The following is a 19,375-nucleotide window of genomic DNA, read 5'->3' as shown; positions in this document are numbered from 1 at the left end:
TTACATGTCGCAGGAATTCGGACAGCAGAGCATCCTTCAGATCAGCAACTCGAGCATGGTTTCCTTGCAGGATTCCTAGGTACTTGTAGAAGTCTGTCCCGGTCTTTGCTTCGATATGCAGGTCACCAATGCTATGTCCGGCATGCGTGTCGTGATGACCTTGCGGATGGCTTAGATTCGACACTTGTCTAATCCAAATTTCATCCCAATATCATATAAATGTTCAGCATTTCTACAGTACCAGCATACAGCTTGATGCCATCTATGTGTGTCAGTTCGCACTGAGTACGTAGGCCATACTTTATTGCAAAATCTAGCATCATTCAGTAGTCATGAAAGGGGGTTGAGTGCCATGCAAAACCAAAGGGACTCAACGAATCCCCCTGGAAGATGCCTCTACGTACATGGATAGGCTCTAAGGTATTGGCACCCTCAGATAAAGGCACCGATAAGATGGTGTGCCACCCTTCCATGAGTGACGCCAAAAACTTTATTACTTTCGGATCAATGCGATACAAATGGCTGTCGAAAGCCTTGGCATAATCGACATAGCAACTAAAGAGATTTCTTTGGCCTCTAGTTGCTTATCCTACAACTACCGAGTCGATAATGAGTTGCTCTTTGCAACCCCTTGAACCAACTCGGCAACCTTTTGCTCCTCGGACAAAATGATGTTGGTCTCGAGGCACGCATTGCCTCTTCCACTATTGATGGACTTTATGAATTTGTAGAGGGTTGGTAAGCAAGTAATGGGTCTTGTCTGCTGTCATTGCCAGTAATGATTTGAATCAGCCTAGCAATGTCCTGCCTTAGTGAGCCCCGCCGACGTTCCAGACGAATTTTCCATGGTGGATCTCTTCGGCCACTCAAACCAATAACGAACCAATAGCGAATCTTCTGATCGTGCAATCTGACAGCCGCAACTGTACCACAATACACAAGTGATTGTAATTGCAGAAGCGACATATCAGCGCACAGTCGAGACACAATCTCATCATTGATTTAAGATAAAATACTCGGAGTTACCAGAGATGCATAGAGCCTGGGAATTCCTGATCGATGCAAAGGATCCATTTCCGAGAATTCTATGCACGCTCTTTGGAATTCGTCCCTAACCTGAGTGGAAACCTCAGCTAAACGGTGGAAAAGTATAGTTCGGTGAGTACTAAAACTGTTGCCTGCAATGCAGCGTGGTATTGTTGATGCCGCCGCCTCTGTCGCCATCGACTCTTGGTCACCAGTTTCCGCGATGACCTCAAGTCACACGCTTCCTGATGATGGCCGGGATTGTGTCGCTGCGAGTTATTATTATTCATGTTCTTTTATTCGCCATTTTTTGATGTAGAAAGTTTGATCAGGATTTGCGCTGTATCATTTCATTACTATAGGTAAGTTTTATAACGCTGAACCCCCAATTTTCGCTTTAGAAAATATTAAAGTCTACGTACTGCACAGAGTGTACTTTTGATCTTCTTGTATTATTATGTATTGATTGAGTTCGTGCAAGGTTACTTCCCGAAATTCATTTGAAATTAATAAATAATGCAGTTATTCCTTTATAACTTACATATAAGAATTTTACATATGAAAGTTACAGTACAATCTGAACGAGTTATTCCTCCTTGAGGGAAAGGAAAAGGAATAATTTGACAACCGTGAGAAATGAACCATACAAAAAACATAGACATACCCTCTTCAAATTATACAGTAATTGGTTTAATTACATAACCACCAACCTTTAAATAAGACAACTATTTACCGAGTCAACGATTTGTTCATTTTAGATTGCTTTGAACGTATCGTTTTGGGCTCGATGCTTCCATTTGAGAGCGCTTTCCGGAATGTGGACATGAACTCACTCAGTGAATGCAAAGAATTATGCTTGCGTGAAGAAGGCAAATGCAACACAATAGCATTTGGGTAAGTAGACAATCAATGAATTTTCTCAATACTATGATAATTATCGTAAATAATGTTTAATTTTACTTCATTTCACAACAGCATCAGCAGTCGCGGTAACGGCACATGTCAATTATCATCAAAAGTTTTAGATAAATCACAGCGACGGCCATCTGGGACAATATTTGATCCTGATTTTGATCTCTACGAAAGGCGGAGCGATTGCCTCGATCCGAATGGGAATTTCAACGGAAGCCCAACTCCTGGAAATTTTGGACCACCAACAGAAGCAAGACCCGAAACGAGTGGACCACCACCACCTCCCTTTGGTACAGTAGTTACAACGAACGGGTTACCACCTTCCACAAACTCTGAAGCTAGTAGTCCCTTCAATGGAGGAAATAATAATCCACCAGACGATCGGTATTCGCCGTCGCCTCCAAGTCCATCACCCAGTGGCGATCGGAATGGCCGCTTCCCTGGGAGTAGTTCCTATCCAAGTAGTGCCTATGGTGTCAGTGAAGGAACATTCGAAACCACTTACTCAGCAAGACCATTCGAAACTACTTTCCCTACAGCGCAAACCTCTTATTCAGATCGAAACAAAGATACTATTTATTTCTCACATGATGGTTTTCCGATGTATAAGTATCCGACGCTTTATGAAAACAATTCTCCAACACCCAATGGGGACAGAAGATTTCCAGCCACATACGCTCCAAATATTCCAACATTGGAAGATCGATACAAACCTTTACCAAGCGATGGTGATTACTACCCCATCCCACCGAACACGACCCCACGTCCAATATATGGATTAGGATATGGAAATGGATATAGCTATGGTACGCCCGTTAAATATGGCTCTACTCGTCCATATGGACCGGGATCAAGTGGGCCACAGTCGAGGCCTACTTCTCCTTATTCTCCAGATTACAGTCCACGGCCGACTTCAAGCTACGATAACGAAAGACCATCTACATACCATCCGAGACCACAGCGTCCACTAACAGATACCCAGTACGCCTACCGTCCTGATCCTGAATATAGTAATAGACCTACAAGTGGTGAGCCTAGTACCTATGGAACTACTCCACTTAGACCTGGACCATCGCAGACTCCTTTATCTGGAGGTGATTACAGACCAAGTAGACCATATCCAGATGACAGACCAAGACCTGGCTATGGCACCACACCAGAAGGTAAATATTCCACAACGGAGGGTCCTATTGAAACTTATTTCAATCCTGATGATTACTTAGAAGCTAAATGGACTGGTAAGTGAAAGGACGAAATTCTACCTTGACATGATGCATGATGGATTTCACTGAAGATATTTGGGTTTCGATTTGGGTATCAACTTTTAGTCGTTCATTTCATTTAGTGATAGAAATGCTAACAACACAAGATACCACTTCTAAAATAATTAGTGTGTAGGCTTTGATTTCATATTACATTTCAAACCAGAAACATAAGTTCCCGATCACCCTCTACACCGAAGTTTTGCTTTTGCATTATCTGAACCTATATGTAACTGTGTTACGAGTAAAATGGTCTTCCGTTTTACAATTTGTACCTAGGCCTAGGTGGTAGGTGGTCTCCACTCTCCTACCCTACGATGACATTCTGGTTTGCGCAAGAGGGTCTACGTTTATCGTTATGCTAGCCCTGCTCTTATAAGCCTATCACTTGCACATCATCACGTGTCAAAATAATGAATGTGAAACATGAGCCTATTGAAAATTAAGAAGTATTACATGAGAATGTGGACACCAACAATATCTGAATGGGCTATACAGCAAAAAGAGGTATATTTCTCAATTGAATAGTACTGTTGGAAAAATTTTCTTTCATTCAACTGAATTTGCAGCCCTTTTCATGGCCACAAAATCAAACATTTCTAGGCCATAGATTTAAATAACTCTGCAAGTATTTCGAACTAATAGATTTTCCTCTAAGAGTTTTAAATGCACATGACAATTTAGTTCAATTCTTTAATGAAAAAAAAAATAAATAAGCCAATAGAAGTTATAGAGGACATGTCACAATTGTTCGGCAATAAGATATTCCTCCAGATTAAGGAATTTGTATTTTACAGATTTTTAAGATATTGTGGAAAACGGAACCTTATTGAAAACGGTTGTGGGATATCAATTAGAAGGTCGATTAGTGCTTTTCGAAACAGATCTTAGTTTTGACATTAGTTGTAAAGTGGTGGAGTGTGGTGGTCAGAAAGAGGTCGTATTACTTGACAAACTTGGCTTTTTTTTTTTTTTTTTGGGAGTAGGGTAGGTGAATGCGTTTACGCACAGAGTGTTGGACTCCCGCAACAGCACGCTGGCGGACTACCAACTAAACACCTCCCTGTCATCAGAGAACTAGCCTGGAACCGTTTGACACATTACTTCGGGCTAGCCCTCCCGCTCTCCCGGCTTGGGAGCCATCAAGTCAGGGAATTCCTTTCACCAACGGGAGGGGAGGGGAGGAAGGGAGTTGTTAGTTCAGGGAACCCCTTACCGTCCGATCCCTCCGCCGGTCGAGTTCAATCTTCTTCGTAGTAAGAAGAGCCCGAACATAATGCGCAATACGATTCCAGCTGCCAGCGCTCTTCAGCATCTCTCTGACAATGTTGTCTGGAGAGAGCTCCCCTGTGTCTGCATAAAGCTGCTGGCGGAGGCCGTCCCACCTCTCGCAAGAGAAAAAGGTGTGTTCAGCGTCATCCGCCACTCTATTGCAGAACACACAGTCAGGAGATCGCGCCTTCCCAACCCTGTGCAGGTAAGACTGAAAACCTCCATGCTCACTTAGAAGTTGGGTAAGGAAGTAATCAATCTCACCGTGCTTTCTGTTCAGCCACGGGTCTAATGTGTCGATGAGCCGCGCAGTCCACTTGCCCCTTGGCTCATTTTGCCAAGAAAGTTGCCACTCGTTAAGGGTGCGTTGACGTTCTTCACGGGCAACCACTTCTCTTAAGTTTTCGCCCTTACGGCGATAGATAGCTTTGCGCTCCTTGGCAAGGAGGGCAACGGGGATCACTCCCGCAATCACCATCACAGCCGGTTCGGAGACAGTGCGATAAGCAGACGCCACTCGCAAAGCTCCCCGCCTCTGCACTTGAGCGAGGCGTTTACGATGCACCTCCTTGTCAAGGGCATCAGCCCATACCTCCGCACCATAGAGAAGGACGGACTGCGTTGCTCCCATGAGGAGACGTCTCCTAGTTGATATAGGGCCGCCGACATTCGCCATTAGCCGACTCAAGGCCGCGACTCCTGCTGCAGCCCTGTCCGCTGCTGCTTTGATTTGCTCGAAGAAGCTCATCTTCGAGTCGAGCATTAAACCAAGGTATTTAACCGTTGGTTTTGACTCTATAGTCAACTCGCCGATCGATATGGGACGCAAGGTCGGGATTCTTCTTCTGGTCAGGATGACTACTTCGGTTTTTTCCAGCGCAAGGTTGAAACCGTGAGCAGTCATCCATCCGCTTACCCGTCGCATCAATATGCCAAGTCTGCTTTGCGCCTGTTCAACAGTGCGTCCGGCAACAAGTGCCGCAACGTCGTCTGCATAACCGACCAGGCGCGACTCTTCAGGCATATCGAGTCTCAGCAGACTATCGTAGGAAGCGTTCCAGAGGTCCGGCCCTAGGATGGATCCCTGCGCTACTCCCGACGTGATTTCCATCCTCCTCTGGCCCTCTAGCGTCTCATAGAACAGGGAGCGGTCTTTCAGATAATCCCTCAATATCCGCAAGAGATAGCTTGGCACGTGAAAGGAGTTCTCTAGTGTGCCCAGCATATCTGTCCATCTTACGGAATTGAAGGCATTTCTGACATCAAGCATTATGAGGAGCACTATCCGTCGAGATCGGCGGCTGTGTGCCCCGGCTCGATTAAACGCATCTACGACCTCCATAACAGCATCCACTGTAGATTTCCCTGTTCTAAACCCGAACTGCCTTGCGGATAAGTCCCCGGCAGCACGGATCGCTTCAGCGAGTCTACCCCTGATGAGCTTCTCGAGCACTTTTCCGGCCGTGTCAAGCATACACAGCGGTCGGTATGCAGACGGGAGCTCCGGATCTCCTTTACCCTTACGGATCAACGCGAGTCTGGCCACTTTCCAGCGAGAAGGAAAAATGCCCTCCTTCAAGCACGCGTTGAACGCTTCGAGCAGCAATTCTGGCCGTTGGCGGAACACCAGTTTGTAAACTTCCGCCGGGATGCCATCAGGACCTGGCGCCTTCCTGTTTTTCATAGTGAGAACCGCTTCTTCGAGTTCTCCCATTGTGAAAAGGGGGCAATCCACGACGCTTTCCGCGCTGTTTACATCAAGCCGTACAGGGTGTCTGGGGAACAATGCCCGCACAATGCGGTCCATCTGGTCGGTGCTCAGTATGCAGGGCTTCCGCAGAGCCCCGATTTTCCGAGTGACAAGCTTATAGCCAAGTCCCCACGGGTCATCATTTACCTCATTAATAAGATTTTGCCAGCCGCGAGCTTTGCTTTTATTTATAGCGCTGCGGAGTCTCCTTTTTGCTGATCTATATTGTGCCTTTATGGCACATGCCTCCTCGTTGGCGTACAAACGTTGTGCCAAACGGCGGAGCTTATGACACTCCTTCCGTAGGTCGGCAATTTCCGCCGTCCACCAGTACATAGAAGGCTTGTCGCGCCTGGGGCCTCTCCGGGGCATGGAAGCCTCACACGCCGTCGTTATCAGATTCATCACTGAATTTACGACGGTGTCAGCTGCGACACCACCACCCCCCGGAGTGCCCCCCAGTGCGGCCCTACCTGCTCCAAGAGCTTCGACGAACCTTCCGATGTTCACCTTCGCGACATTCCACACGCAGGGGGAACGTCGTGTTGGTGCTCGCCGGCAAGTAGCGTCAAACACTTCGAACGCAATGTACTGATGATCACTTGCCGAGAAGTCTTCTAGGACTCGCCACCCGTCCACCGATGATGCCAGAGATTCCGACGCAAAAGTTATGTCGGGAATGCTTCCTTCACAACCTGAGCGCCGAAACGTTGGCGTGGATCCGGTGTTTAAAATTACGAGCCCGGTTCTCGCCGCCATTTCCAGAATCCGTTTCCCTCTGGAGTCTGATTGAGGCATGCCCCATTCAAGAGCCCTGGCATTAAAATCACCGCCAACCAGGATTCGTCCCTCCGTGCTCGAAACGGCGTCCTCCAGAGCATCAAGCCGGCGTTGAAAGTCCGGAATCGACTCATTCGGCGTCAGGTAAACGCTAAAAAACGTTATCCCTAAACACCGGATCCAGGCAAATCCGTCCCCCCGGCCTTCGGCAAGAACACGAAGTCGAACGTCGTCCCGAACCCAGATGGCAGCGGTGCCCGATAAGTCGAGATACCATGAGGACGGGTCCTTGTTTCGGTATTGCTCGCTAATCAGCACTAGATCAGCATTTACTTCCGCAGCGAACTGCGCTAGCAACTGGTGAGCGGTTGCACTCCGGTGCATGTTAATTTGCAAAATGCGGATCATGGCGTTCGCACCCTAGCCCTCTCCAATTCCGCCCTGAAGATCGGACACCGTCCCGAGCCCGCAGTGTGTGCGACGCTTTCGCCAGATGCGCCACGATCCCTGCAGAGAACACAACTCTCGCTTTCCTTGCAAGTCTTCGCTTGATGACCCGCTTGGCCGCATCTCCGGCATGCTGTCCTCCTGTCCGGACCCTTGCAAGCTGCTGCTGTGTGTCCATAGTCCAGACACCTGTAGCACTTGGTGGGGACTATCCGCATTCGTACCCTGCATACTACCCATCCGATTTTGATTTTCCCGCTGTTAAGGAGTTTCCTCGCATATTGCTCGGGGACATCCACCACGGCAAGCTTCTGGCCTCGAGCATTTACAGAGGTAATACCTACCCGGGCATTGGTTACCTCTGGACATTCACGCTTTAGCGCCTCCTCTACTTCGACCTTTTCTGTGAGGCAGTCAAGATCCCGTATTTCCAGAGAGCACATGGGTTCTAGGCTGGAAACAAGGGCCTTCTCCCCCAATAGCCCCTTGACCGCTTCGCAGAACGTGCTCTTGTCGGTCGTCTTTGGGCCCAGTTCGACGAGAACTCCACCACTCCTCGTTTTCCGTATCGAAGACACCTCTGCTCCGTTCTCCTCGGGTTTCATCCTGTAGCGGATTTCACTAAGGACTTCCGCAAATGTCTTGCCTTCCGTCGGCTTAATGAGCAGAGCCGACGGTCTAGTCCTTCTTCGTTTCCTCGTTTTTTCCGCTACTGGCTTTGGGTTGGCAGCCTCCTTGTTTTTGGACAGACGTGTCTCTGGCGCCGGAGTCCGTTGTTTCTTTTTATCCTTTTTCGCCTTCTTTTTTTGGGCCTTGGAGACTACTTCGATAAAGTCTCCTTCAGGCACGTCGTCCTCTTTCCGCTTTTTCCCCTGTTCACTTTGCAGAGGGCTATCTGCGGTCCGTTTGACGCAAGCAGCATTCTCAGCGGGGAGTGCGACTGTTTCTGCTCTACAATCGTCTTCCGCTGCTCTCCACGCGCGTCTATAAAAGGAAATGCGGTCCAGTAGTTCCTCCAGTTCCATCAGCCCGTTTTTGACGCCTTTGCTGACGTTTCTCTGAAGGAACGTTGCCGACCGCATACGTTTCACCACTGCTGCGCACTTTCGGATGAGCCTTTCCTCTTCGGCTCTAGCGAGGACGGTCGAATGCATTTCCACTCGATTTGTGTCCAAATCCATCTGCTCAGGACTAGCGTTTCTCACTGAGCTTACTTCCAGGACAGGGTCACTGCAAGGTAATGGAGTTGCCATCCCCGCACGGTCAGTCGCACCACTTGATGAGGCTTCCTCTTTATTTGGGCGCCCCGGTGTCTCATCGGGTATATCAGCCCTCGTTGCCTCTTTCACTGGTCGCTGCGGTGAACGACGCATCTTTGTGCTCCGCCCAAACGCACCCAGCTCTTCCTCCTTGTCTGTTGTTTCGTCGTTTTTTTTTATAGTTTTCAGAATGTTCTCCATGAAAAAGGTACCAGCGCATCGTGTGCAAGGGAGCGGGCCGCAATAGTCAAGAACGGGTATACCCTCGGGGACACAGCCCCTACCCCAGTTCCCTGAGGCCTGACCTACGCTTAGCTGATCCCGGAATTCACGGACGGATCAGCGCTCGCTCGGGGCAACGCGGTCTACTAACACCGGTTCAATGCACACTTCCCGACCAGGGTCCCGAAGGGGCTGGCTCCTGATACACGTCGCAACTACCACCTTGGCAGAGCTACGCTCACATCACCCCGTCGACGTCGACAGAGAGTTGTCGACGGCTCCGGAGACTCCCAGTGTGTCCCGACGTGTACCGGTCATTCGCGGTTCGCTCTTCACCGAGAAGCTTTCTCGAGGCTACTACCTAGGACGCAGGTATGCTGCCAGCTAGGGGGCAGAACTACTTACTCGGGCACCTCGGGGACGTCACACCCCGTATCGTAAGCGACCCGTTTAAAAATCGCTAACGACCCCTGAGGGGGACAAACTTGGCTTGATTCACGCTTATTTGAACGATGTAGCAAATTATCATCATCATTATCAACGGTGCAACAACCGGCATCCGGTCTAGGCCTGCCTTAGTAAGGCACTCCAGACACCCCGGTTTCGCGCCAAAGAGAGTGATCCTGTTGTTTTTATCTGGCCTCGTACATTAGTCAGGGTCAGCCTAGTCAGTCTTATTAATTTCAGCGGGATATCGAGTTTTCTAATGGCCGTGTAAAATTTTACCATGGCTATATTATCATAGACCACTTTGATATCGGCGGAAAGGTGATGCAACATACTAACAGTTCTTTCATCGCTCATTTCAAAGAGAAAATCTTATCCTTCGGTGATTTGCTTGGAGTGAAGACTCTTTGGTATGAGCCGATGATTTTCTGGGCGTATGGAGCTATCCGATCTAGCAAGGTAGGGGAGAATATCTTATAGATAATACTCCGAAACGTGATACCACTACGGTTGTAGCACTGCGTGATATTTCCCTTTTTATGTATGGGACAGATAATGCCTCCTTATCAATCATCAGGCCTCCTTGCCAATCGTCAGGCTCTCTCACACCTTGGACATTAATTTATGAACCGCTTGATGTAGTTTATCGCGTCCATATTTAACCAGTTTGACTGTAATTGCATCAACTCCTTGCGACTTATGATTGCAGGTACTGTTTCTCCTATGTTTGGTGGTGACAACATTTGTCCGTCATCTTTAGTTGGGAGGACCTCCAACTCGACGACAGTCTGGTTGTTGAGCAATTCATCAAAGTACTCAAACCATCACACCAATATAACCACACCATGTGTCGGCATGATGAGCATCGCTCTGAATGAGACTTTATCCTGCTGACTTGTTGGTAAAATTTGCTCGTTTGCTGCGATTGCTACCTGTACTGTTCCAGTTCATAATACGTTTTCGTTCTACCACGCTTCCTTTTTCCTCCCGTAAAGTCGTTTTTGTTACATCAGCCCTATATTGGGGCAGGATATTGGCCAGCTGCTTGGCAGTTCTTTCCTGCACCGTTTTCGTTGCCAGGTCTGCCGTTGTGTAGTCAATCCAACCCGAGGCTCCCTTCGTAACTCCGCAACTTTGATTTTCCGTGTAGGGTCGTCAGCCTCACCTAACCTTCCGCCTAGAGGACAGTTGGTACAATTTGTCCCGTTTTTATCCGTGGGACAGTCGCCTTCGTCCCTCTCTCTCTGCAGTTTTTCATTAAAAAAGAACTCCCAGCGATCACCACATGGAGGTGGAGATAGTGTTTGGTAGTAGAGCTGTTGGTTGATTCAGTAGGCGTTTCCCAGGTTTTACGCTCCATACTTCCCTTTGACTGCCGAAAAATGCGTTAAAAAATGTTTATGGTATGGGGCAGCATCCGGATCGGACAATAGTTTTAAAATTTTGCCGGACTACCTAATGATTTACTCCTTATTTTTATGTAATTTTAAGTTAGGTGGCCTTACGCTTTCTTTATAAAGTGAATGTTTCAATTACCTTGTGTTGTTGTTGGGCTATTGCTGCTGCTAGGCCACTGAAAAGCCAAGTCGGATACAACGAGCTGCTAATACAACAAAACAAAATAGTGCTGAAGTTCTTTTAAATTTTGCAGTTAGTTTCTCTTAATCTACTTAAACGAGTAATGTTGATCATGACATCAATGCGATCAAGAGTAAGTCATAATAAAACAAACCATAAACCGGAACTCAGACCCTCAGGAATGAAAGATTACGTGTATTTTATATGCGAGAATATTTCATTACACGACGATTCCATTTGTATCTAGCCATATACATGTCTACCTGGAGTGTCAATACACTAAAATGCAAATAACTAAAAAAAGTTAAAAAAAGAAAAACTAAAACGCTCCCATAACTCCGCCGTTTAAGTTCACTTTATATGATGATGACATCATATATGTCTTGGGTGCCATAAATTTACCAGAAATGTGAAACTTTGGCCTCCTATAACTTTGCTAATAATAGTCAGATTGCTTTCAAACTTTTTAGGATAGACGAACAGACAGACATTGAATCGATTTTAATAAGGTTTTGTGTTTACAAATGCTTTAACTTTGACACTAACTGTCGGATTTTCATGAGACTCGGCATGCGTATGCACGATACTGTCATTTATGCTGGTGTACTCCTAGGATGAACTTAAGGGGGGTTTTCAGGCAATTTCTTGAAGCTGATAATATACTTTTAGTAAGTTTGTTTGAGCAGATATTGGAGTGGGACATATTTTGCATCTAGATTTCATCTAAGCGCACCTTCCTGATTTTTCTTTCTGATTTTTGGGTTGGGTAGCTTCCGAAAATGAGTCCTGTCTCACTTTAAATGTGTCCTTTTTGACTAATTAGTCGCGTACTTTGCAGTCCACGTGAAAAATAATATCAGATTCGGAAAGTACTAATTGAGGCCTTTTGTTTGATACCCCACACGACTATATCCGTTGAAAAAAAATTTAAATCCCCCCTTTGCATATATAGCTCCGGATAGCTGAGTGGTTAGAGCACAAGGCTATCGTACGGAAGGCAGTGGAGTTTTTATCGTGATTTGCTGTCGGATACCAGTCGACTCAGCTATGAATGAGTACCTGAGTCAAATCAGGGTAATAATCGCGGTCGAGCGCAATGCTGACCACATTACCTCCTACAAGCTATTCTGTAGTGTACCGTAACGGTCTTGTATGAAGTGCTCTAACACACTTCAAGGCCCTGATCCAATATGGATTGTTACGCCAACGATTATTATTATTATTATTTGCATGTATGGGGAGCCCCCCTTTAAAGTCCACATAAATTTATATCACTCACTGTATGCGTGGGATTTCATTTCATTTCATCTGTCCACCAAATTTCGTTTGGATCGGTTTAGCTGTTTTGTAGAAAAGTGCATGAGACAAACAGACAGACAGTCAATCGATTTTAATAAGGTTGTGTTTAACACAAAACCTTAAAACGGCGAATGATTGAAGTAAATGTCGAAAAAATCCCCATATTTTTATACTTTCTTCCCCTCGTTAAAACATTTCTTCTTTTCTGTATTTCTTGGTGATATTCTGATATATTATATTATCACGTAGGATACCATAATAAAAAAAACTCAACAACATTAAAATCCTGAGAATAATTGTCCGCAGTTTAGAAAAGTTAAACCCGAGAAAATCGCGCGCTATTTATTTAGACAATATTTTTAAAAAAATAAGTTTTAGCACTTACAATTGGCACATATGCTATCCCCAGACCACACCAAAGTACTCCGAATTTACATACTCCAGTTTATCTTCTTACTACGCTACTTTTTTGATAAAACCGACTTTATCGCTTTTTCGGCCGCTCTTTACTTTTGCACTTTATTTTCGTAGGATTTGTAGGATTTAAAGTCAATTGACCGGTCCATTATGTCTAGAATTTTTACCAGGGTTATCCGGCCTACAATGAAACTGGCTAGTGAAATATGCACACCCAATTTGACGATTTTCTTACTCGCAAACGTTTGTTTCAGAATGATCGCCTAGAGCGTTTTATTACAACACCCGTTCTTATTTTGGGTACTTGTTCCCAAACAACGTTTGGGTAAATGGTTGACGATAAAACTTTTAAAAACAACGTTAAAATACTCCTGTTCAGCTAGGCCAAGAGTTGGTGTATGTATATCCCTTTTCGCATGTAAGAATTTACACCAATCTAGATTACAGTTCTCATGTTGCGGTGCACTGGCTGCTGAGGCAAGCACGAAAACAAAGATGCCTGGCTACTAAAACTATTGTAACTTTCATATTTTTCTGTATTTCTTTATAAAAATGTAGGAAGTGATTTTTGAAATTATATAGAATCGAAAAAAAGCGAAAAAAAGGCAATTTTTCAAAAAATGTTCACGGTACCACCTTAAAAGTAGTAGGATTTCCACCAAGCGTTTCAATATGACGATCACTATTAAAAGCTATCTTACTGCAAAACTCTGGATAACTAAGGGAGTACATTTTCAAAATGATGATGATTCGTTCATCAAATGTTAGTACTTCTGGCTAATTCATACAAATTTGCCGGTCTCCAGAGTCAATTTTCTTCATTTTGCACTCCAAATTATTGGTAATCCGGATATTTCGCACCAAATCGTCAGTCGCTTGACCATACGAATTATCGGGATTTTACTGAATTTAGTGGCAAATCGTTAGTTGACCATATGAAATATGGTTCTACTGTATTAACTTTATTTGAGCAAATAATATAATGGGAAGTATTTTCGGCCCTATGTATCATGTGCAACAACCACCATGATTTTTTTAGAGTTTTTTGGTTCCCGTTCTCAGAAGCTACCCCTAAGAATGGGTTCTTGGAATAGTTGACCCTTTTCGGAACCCCGCATTCCTACCCTAAGTACTAACCAAGACCTTTCATTTGCAGTCGGTGAAAAAAAATTTCAAGTTTTTTCAAAGTTCCTACTTCTCTACCAAATTTCGTTACAATGGAACCCTTTCTGATAAAATGGCAGTAACACAGAGCAATTCCATCAGAATGTTTGAATTTTTAAACTTTTTATTGGTTTAGATATTTGAGTTATGCTTGTCTACTACTCTAAGCCCTTTACATTCACAGAACAAATAGTAAAGACAAAAAAATGTAAGCATTGTCTTACAAAAAAATAAAGTAAAATAAAACATAAAGCGTGTATACTCTATACAGAAAAGACCAGGAAGCTTAAATATGTGGTAGCAATAAACCCCTCTATGACGCAAATGGCATCAACCATCCTTATGCGTCATCGCCGTCGGTTGGTGGCAAAATTTAGCATTTGCCCCACGAATTTCCGAGAAGCTTACACTCATCCGTCACTTTTCTAGGTCACGTAGCTCTGTATTGTACTACATAACCCGCAATCGAGTTGTTTCTGCTTCTCAATCTTATCCACTGTCAGTATTGCCTGCTTATCAACACTGCCCCAGATATCTGACTCGTACGCTAAACAAGATTTTCATCTACAGTTCCGGCGGATCAGAATACCCCGTTAAAATGACGCAGATTGTTATCAAAGTATTGGAGTTTTCGAGTTTTCCAATATAATAGCACAGAGAGAACATTGGAGCGTAACAACCTGAGATTGGCCTTGAAATAGTATCATTTTGAGATTTTGAACAAAACAGTGAAATAGAAAAAGTGCAATAGCCATCCAGACTGAGCAGATTGGCTTGCCCCGAACAACCCATTTGGCAGCGCCCATGTCTCGGAAAAGCAACAAGCAGATATCATCACATTAAAAGCTGATCAACTATGCATTTAAATTAGAACTTATGACCTCTACATAACTTACCTTTATTTTATTTGTATACACTGATTTATCACCATGAATTGCATGAAAATTAACCAAGAAAATGCAAAGAAGAATATATATTTTTCTTGTCATATGTCTGGCAATTTGTCGAATGTATACCAGATATTTTATTTCATTTACTGTTCTTTCCAAAACTTTTAAAAGTACCTCCATTTTGAAACCCTAAATTTATAATATACAACCATATTTTAGTGGATTTATGTATCATTAACTTACGCTTACTTTACTCTGCCTTGAATGGCCACCAAATTATCAAGAGTACGTTGTGGCATTTCTTCGACTCCCTTCAACCATACTGTCTCCCATCCGCATAGCGTGTCCATGATCAATCAAAGTTCTGTTCATAGCTTATGTGAGCGCCTTTCTCAATATACATACCAGAGACAAGTAACTCACATCCTAATAATTTTGTTTCCCGAACCGCCAAGATGAGTGTTCTAAGAACGCCAGTTCCGAACAGAGAGCGCACTTTCCAGGTTCCAAACTTGGAGCCGCTTTTCCGTACCGCCATTTTATTTTCCATCCAATCTGAAGCTTAGTTTCAGATTCCAAGCCACTATTATATTGTAAACAAGTTGTCGATATTCTGTACAGACCTGTCGACGGGACGCAGAGAACGCACTGTTTACCTACCGTTGTGCACGGCTTTGCTCTGTTTAGCGCGGTGGTAAGGATAGGGTTTTGTAGTAACGTTGTAGGTATTAAATCAAGCTCTATTGTCCAGTTACTTATACAAGAATACAGTCTCGAGTTTGGAAATACCACTGAGGCACATACTACTCTTAAGCCCCCTTACAGGAGTTGGTTCGCCGTATTTCAATGATTTTATTTTATTATGAAACCTCTCAAATTTAGCAATTTTCATTCGGTAATTTTATAAGGATGAATCACATTAACTGTTTCATCAAATATTATGATTGCATAATAATAAGCTGATTCACAATTATCGACTATTTATACTATGTAACGTTATACGCAATTTTACTATTAAAAATTTTAGGTATTTTCCCCTCTTCTTAACCAAAGTATTCTTCACTGTTTAGTTATAAAAGTGCTTGGCATACGACATTGGTTTTGGTTTGGCCGATAGGGTTGCCGCCTCCTCCTCACCGCCATCTCTGAGCACCTCCCAATTGGGACATGAAAGTCCTGGGGGTTTAACGTGAGTACCTGCCGTGAAGGCATAATCCCACGGTCCTCTTCGGACATGGATTGTTTTTGGGACCACAATCAGAGCCCCGCCATGTAAGCATAGCGGTCCTGGTTTATACTGAGTGCAGGCTCAGCATTCATACCAGTGGATGCGAGGCCTATCTAACACCTCTGCCGCAACTAAGGAGTACGGCACCCGAGTTGTACAGCGCAACTCCACGCTCGAGCTCCGAGGAGCTCTGCCCGCGATGTAGGCATAACCACAACCACCATGAAACTCCCACTATGGGGCCAACCGCAAATAACCGGGCCGAGAACACATGCTCCGGGAATTCTCCTGGAGCATATGCTCTCAGAGGGCCACCCCGGTTCCCATGGTACCAGATAACCTCCGGTGAGGCTTCGTGGCAGAGCCACTTCACATGAGTCCCTTGCAGACTCGGGTCTGATCGCCCTCCTCGAGTACGTGGGGATCCCAATTGGGACAAAAAGTTCGCTAAAAAAATACACCGTAACGCTGCAGGATAATAGTTCCTTGTAGGAGACAACGTGGTTAGCATTGCGGTCGCCCGTCATTATTACCCTGATTCGACTGGTGTCCGCAATTCAGTCGCGAATTTCGCTACCACCAGTAAGATTTGATTTTCCGTAGAATAGTCTAGCGCTCCGACCACTGAAACATCCGGACACTCTTGGTGATAGAACCCTCAAATTTGTAGTTTTGTTTCATTTTCGTGATTTCAGGAATTTTGACTAGTAAAACCAATTTCAACCACTAGCAATATCTCCAGAGGATTGATCTTGTATCTTAAAGCTTTCCTTAAAACTATTTCCAGAGCATCCCCCCTAAATTATGATCTAATACTCCAAGGTCAAAAAATATGCTTGAAATATTGTCAATAGTCAGTGATGAATTTCAACTTCGTGGACTACTTTTTAAGGATCGGTCATATCTTCTGACATGGTGTTTCCACCAGCGATTCTACATTGTTACCATGTGGATAAATAGTACACAATATAAGATAACACGTCTGTAGCAGATATTTTAGTATTTAGGCACTATCTAGATGAAATATCGAAAGCCTCGAACTATCTACCTCACGATTTTTTTTATAATAGCTTCGAATTATGTAGATGTCATCCAAAATAAAAGTAGCATTTAATCTATGTTGCAATTACTGTCTCATTCAAATTAGGCTGAGGATCTTGTCAACAATATAAAAGGTGTAGTTTCAATATTATGATTTGCAATTCCATGCAATTTTCCTTTTCGGTGATTTAAGAAGAGAATTCGGTATAATCATAAAGGAAAAGTTACGTGGCCCTCTCAGTCAAACACTGGGAAAAGAATAGGCAACTTTCAGCAGTTATTCTGTAGAAATGTACAAAATAATAATAAAGTCGTTAAAAGTTGAAGCAAAATTAAATACATGGAAATTAATTCAGACTGTATTCACCAGTATGATTCACCCCAATATGCATCGAAATATTACTAAATCGAATGGTAGTATGCAAAAAAACAACGAAGAATTGTAAATGCTGGTCATAAATATGACGGATCATTAAAAACGACTGCTGACTCAACCAAAGTAGACTCATTTACTCCGAAATTATCTCACTGATAAATTCAAGCATCCGCATTAATTACAATTAATACTAGGATATATAGCATTTCCAATAAAAAGCAAAAACTTCAAATTCAAATCCAAGTACTATAAAAAATCTTCCGCATTCTGTTCCAAGTCATCCCCCATACAAAGCTCAATTAATCCATGATCATCATTATTTCACGTAAATAGTAATTTTGGCAATTTCCTAATAAAAGTAAATCACCATTATGTGACGTCACAATTCTACTAAACCTGTAACCATCAGATACACATCTAAACGACATAAGATTTCTTAAAGATTATAATCACATTCATAGTAGTGTTTTGATTGTTCCACTGTACTGAACACATTACGTTTTCGTTGCGTTTGAGCTAATTTCAATGCCACGGCTGCTTTTCACACTTGTAGACCTTACAGATACCATTAATTCTAAGTTAATTTTATTTTCTAGTTTCTAATTATCTATTTGTGTATAATTATAGTGAAACCAGGAAGCTATGGCGGAGGCGATAGATTCGGCGGTCGATATCCCAGCTTTGATCAACGGGGTAAGTTTTTCCTGATGAATAATTCTTCTTTGTCGACTTTTTATTTCTTCTTTTATTCTTTAGCTTCGAAACAGACTATTCAAATGATATTTAATTAGACATTGAAGAACGCTATGAAGTTATGTTTCTCCCATGGTTTGTTTCAATATGTTGGAAGTCCCCCATAAATGCAACTGTCCGATATAATTACAAAATTAAAAAAAAATTATTCTCATCTCCTTCTCTGATATCGGGATTCTTTCTTTATAAAATTTATACACATTTCTCTCCTGATATCACATTCATCATATCATCATTTTACTTTGTAACCTGCAGTAACTGCTTGTTTCGCTATTGCTGAAGAAGCACTTTTCTGCCTCTATCAATACGCCCGTTGATATTTAGATACAGGGATTTCTTGCATGACTCACATGGAATCTTGTATGTTTTTCTCATCCGCTCCCAAGGTAACCGGGGGATAGTGGTTTGAACACCACATACCGTTTCTTATGCCGTAATTCTAAGAAACCTTTCCTATTTTATTGGTAGCGTGTTTCATATATAATATGATAGTCTTACACAATAAAAGCTTGCACACGGGGTTACATCTCCCTTAGCTAATAATGGCCTGCGTAGATACTTCTTGGCGTATTTAATAATTTCGGTGTTGAGAGGCGCCCTATCATTTGGAACATTTTTCCTCATTTATGTAGCAAAATTTTAAATCAAACCTGAACACAATTTACGAATTCACAAAAGTTTATTTATGAAATTTGGTTAGCAAATATAGTAGATAAGCCACAGAGAAAAAATATGGAAAAGGTCTTTCTAAGTATTCCCGCAAGCGCTCATAAAAGTGCGGTTTATTCCAAGATATTGAGCACAATTAGCGTGCAAGAAACTCCTGTAATCGCAGGCTTAAACACAATCTAACCCATAGTAATCTTCTCATTAACAAAGAAAACCTGTAGTGCATCGGATGACTTCTTCAATTATCCAGAAATTTTTCGTGATTCCAGACTAGAAAGATGAAACGAAAGGATATGAGGATTTGATGAAACGAGTAAGCATATCGACATTGCCGATGCCTAGGTGGAATCGATGATGGATTTATCTAATACTGAACCACTCTAGATTGACATAATGAGTCGATTTATGGTAATTTGAACTCACCGCGATAATTATGATGATCACTGACCAATGCCTCAAAATATAGTACGGAATGTGTGACCCGACAGATAATTCAGTAAATTAACCTTCCATACCGTGAAAAATATCTAGACTATCTGCACGATGTGCTGTCTGACTATGCAAAATTATAGTTTCAACCACC

At 43.4% G+C, this 19,375-nt stretch overlaps 1 protein-coding gene across 2 annotated transcripts in view; it reads left to right on the top strand.

Annotated features, from left to right (window-relative positions):
- The window catches only part of LOC119646246, a 115,745-nt gene that overhangs the window by 50,150 nt on the left and 46,220 nt on the right, over positions 1–19,375 (top strand). The window contains exons 3-5 of one of the 2 annotated variants that reach the window (XM_038046641.1): positions 1,785–1,920; positions 2,002–3,101; positions 17,998–18,063. In XM_038046641.1, the coding sequence (XP_037902569.1) occupies positions 1,785–1,920; positions 2,002–3,101; positions 17,998–18,063 (1,302 nt within the window). Of the gene's footprint in view, positions 1–1,784; positions 1,921–2,001; positions 3,177–17,997; positions 18,064–19,375 lie in introns of both variants that reach the window. The other variant, XM_038046640.1, reaches the window with a different exon arrangement.

Source organism: Hermetia illucens, chromosome 1, assembly GCF_905115235.1.
Source record: "Hermetia illucens chromosome 1, iHerIll2.2.curated.20191125, whole genome shotgun sequence".
Lineage (NCBI taxonomy): Eukaryota > Metazoa > Arthropoda > Insecta > Diptera > Stratiomyidae > Hermetia > Hermetia illucens.
This window is presented reverse-complemented; position numbering and strand designations above follow the sequence as displayed.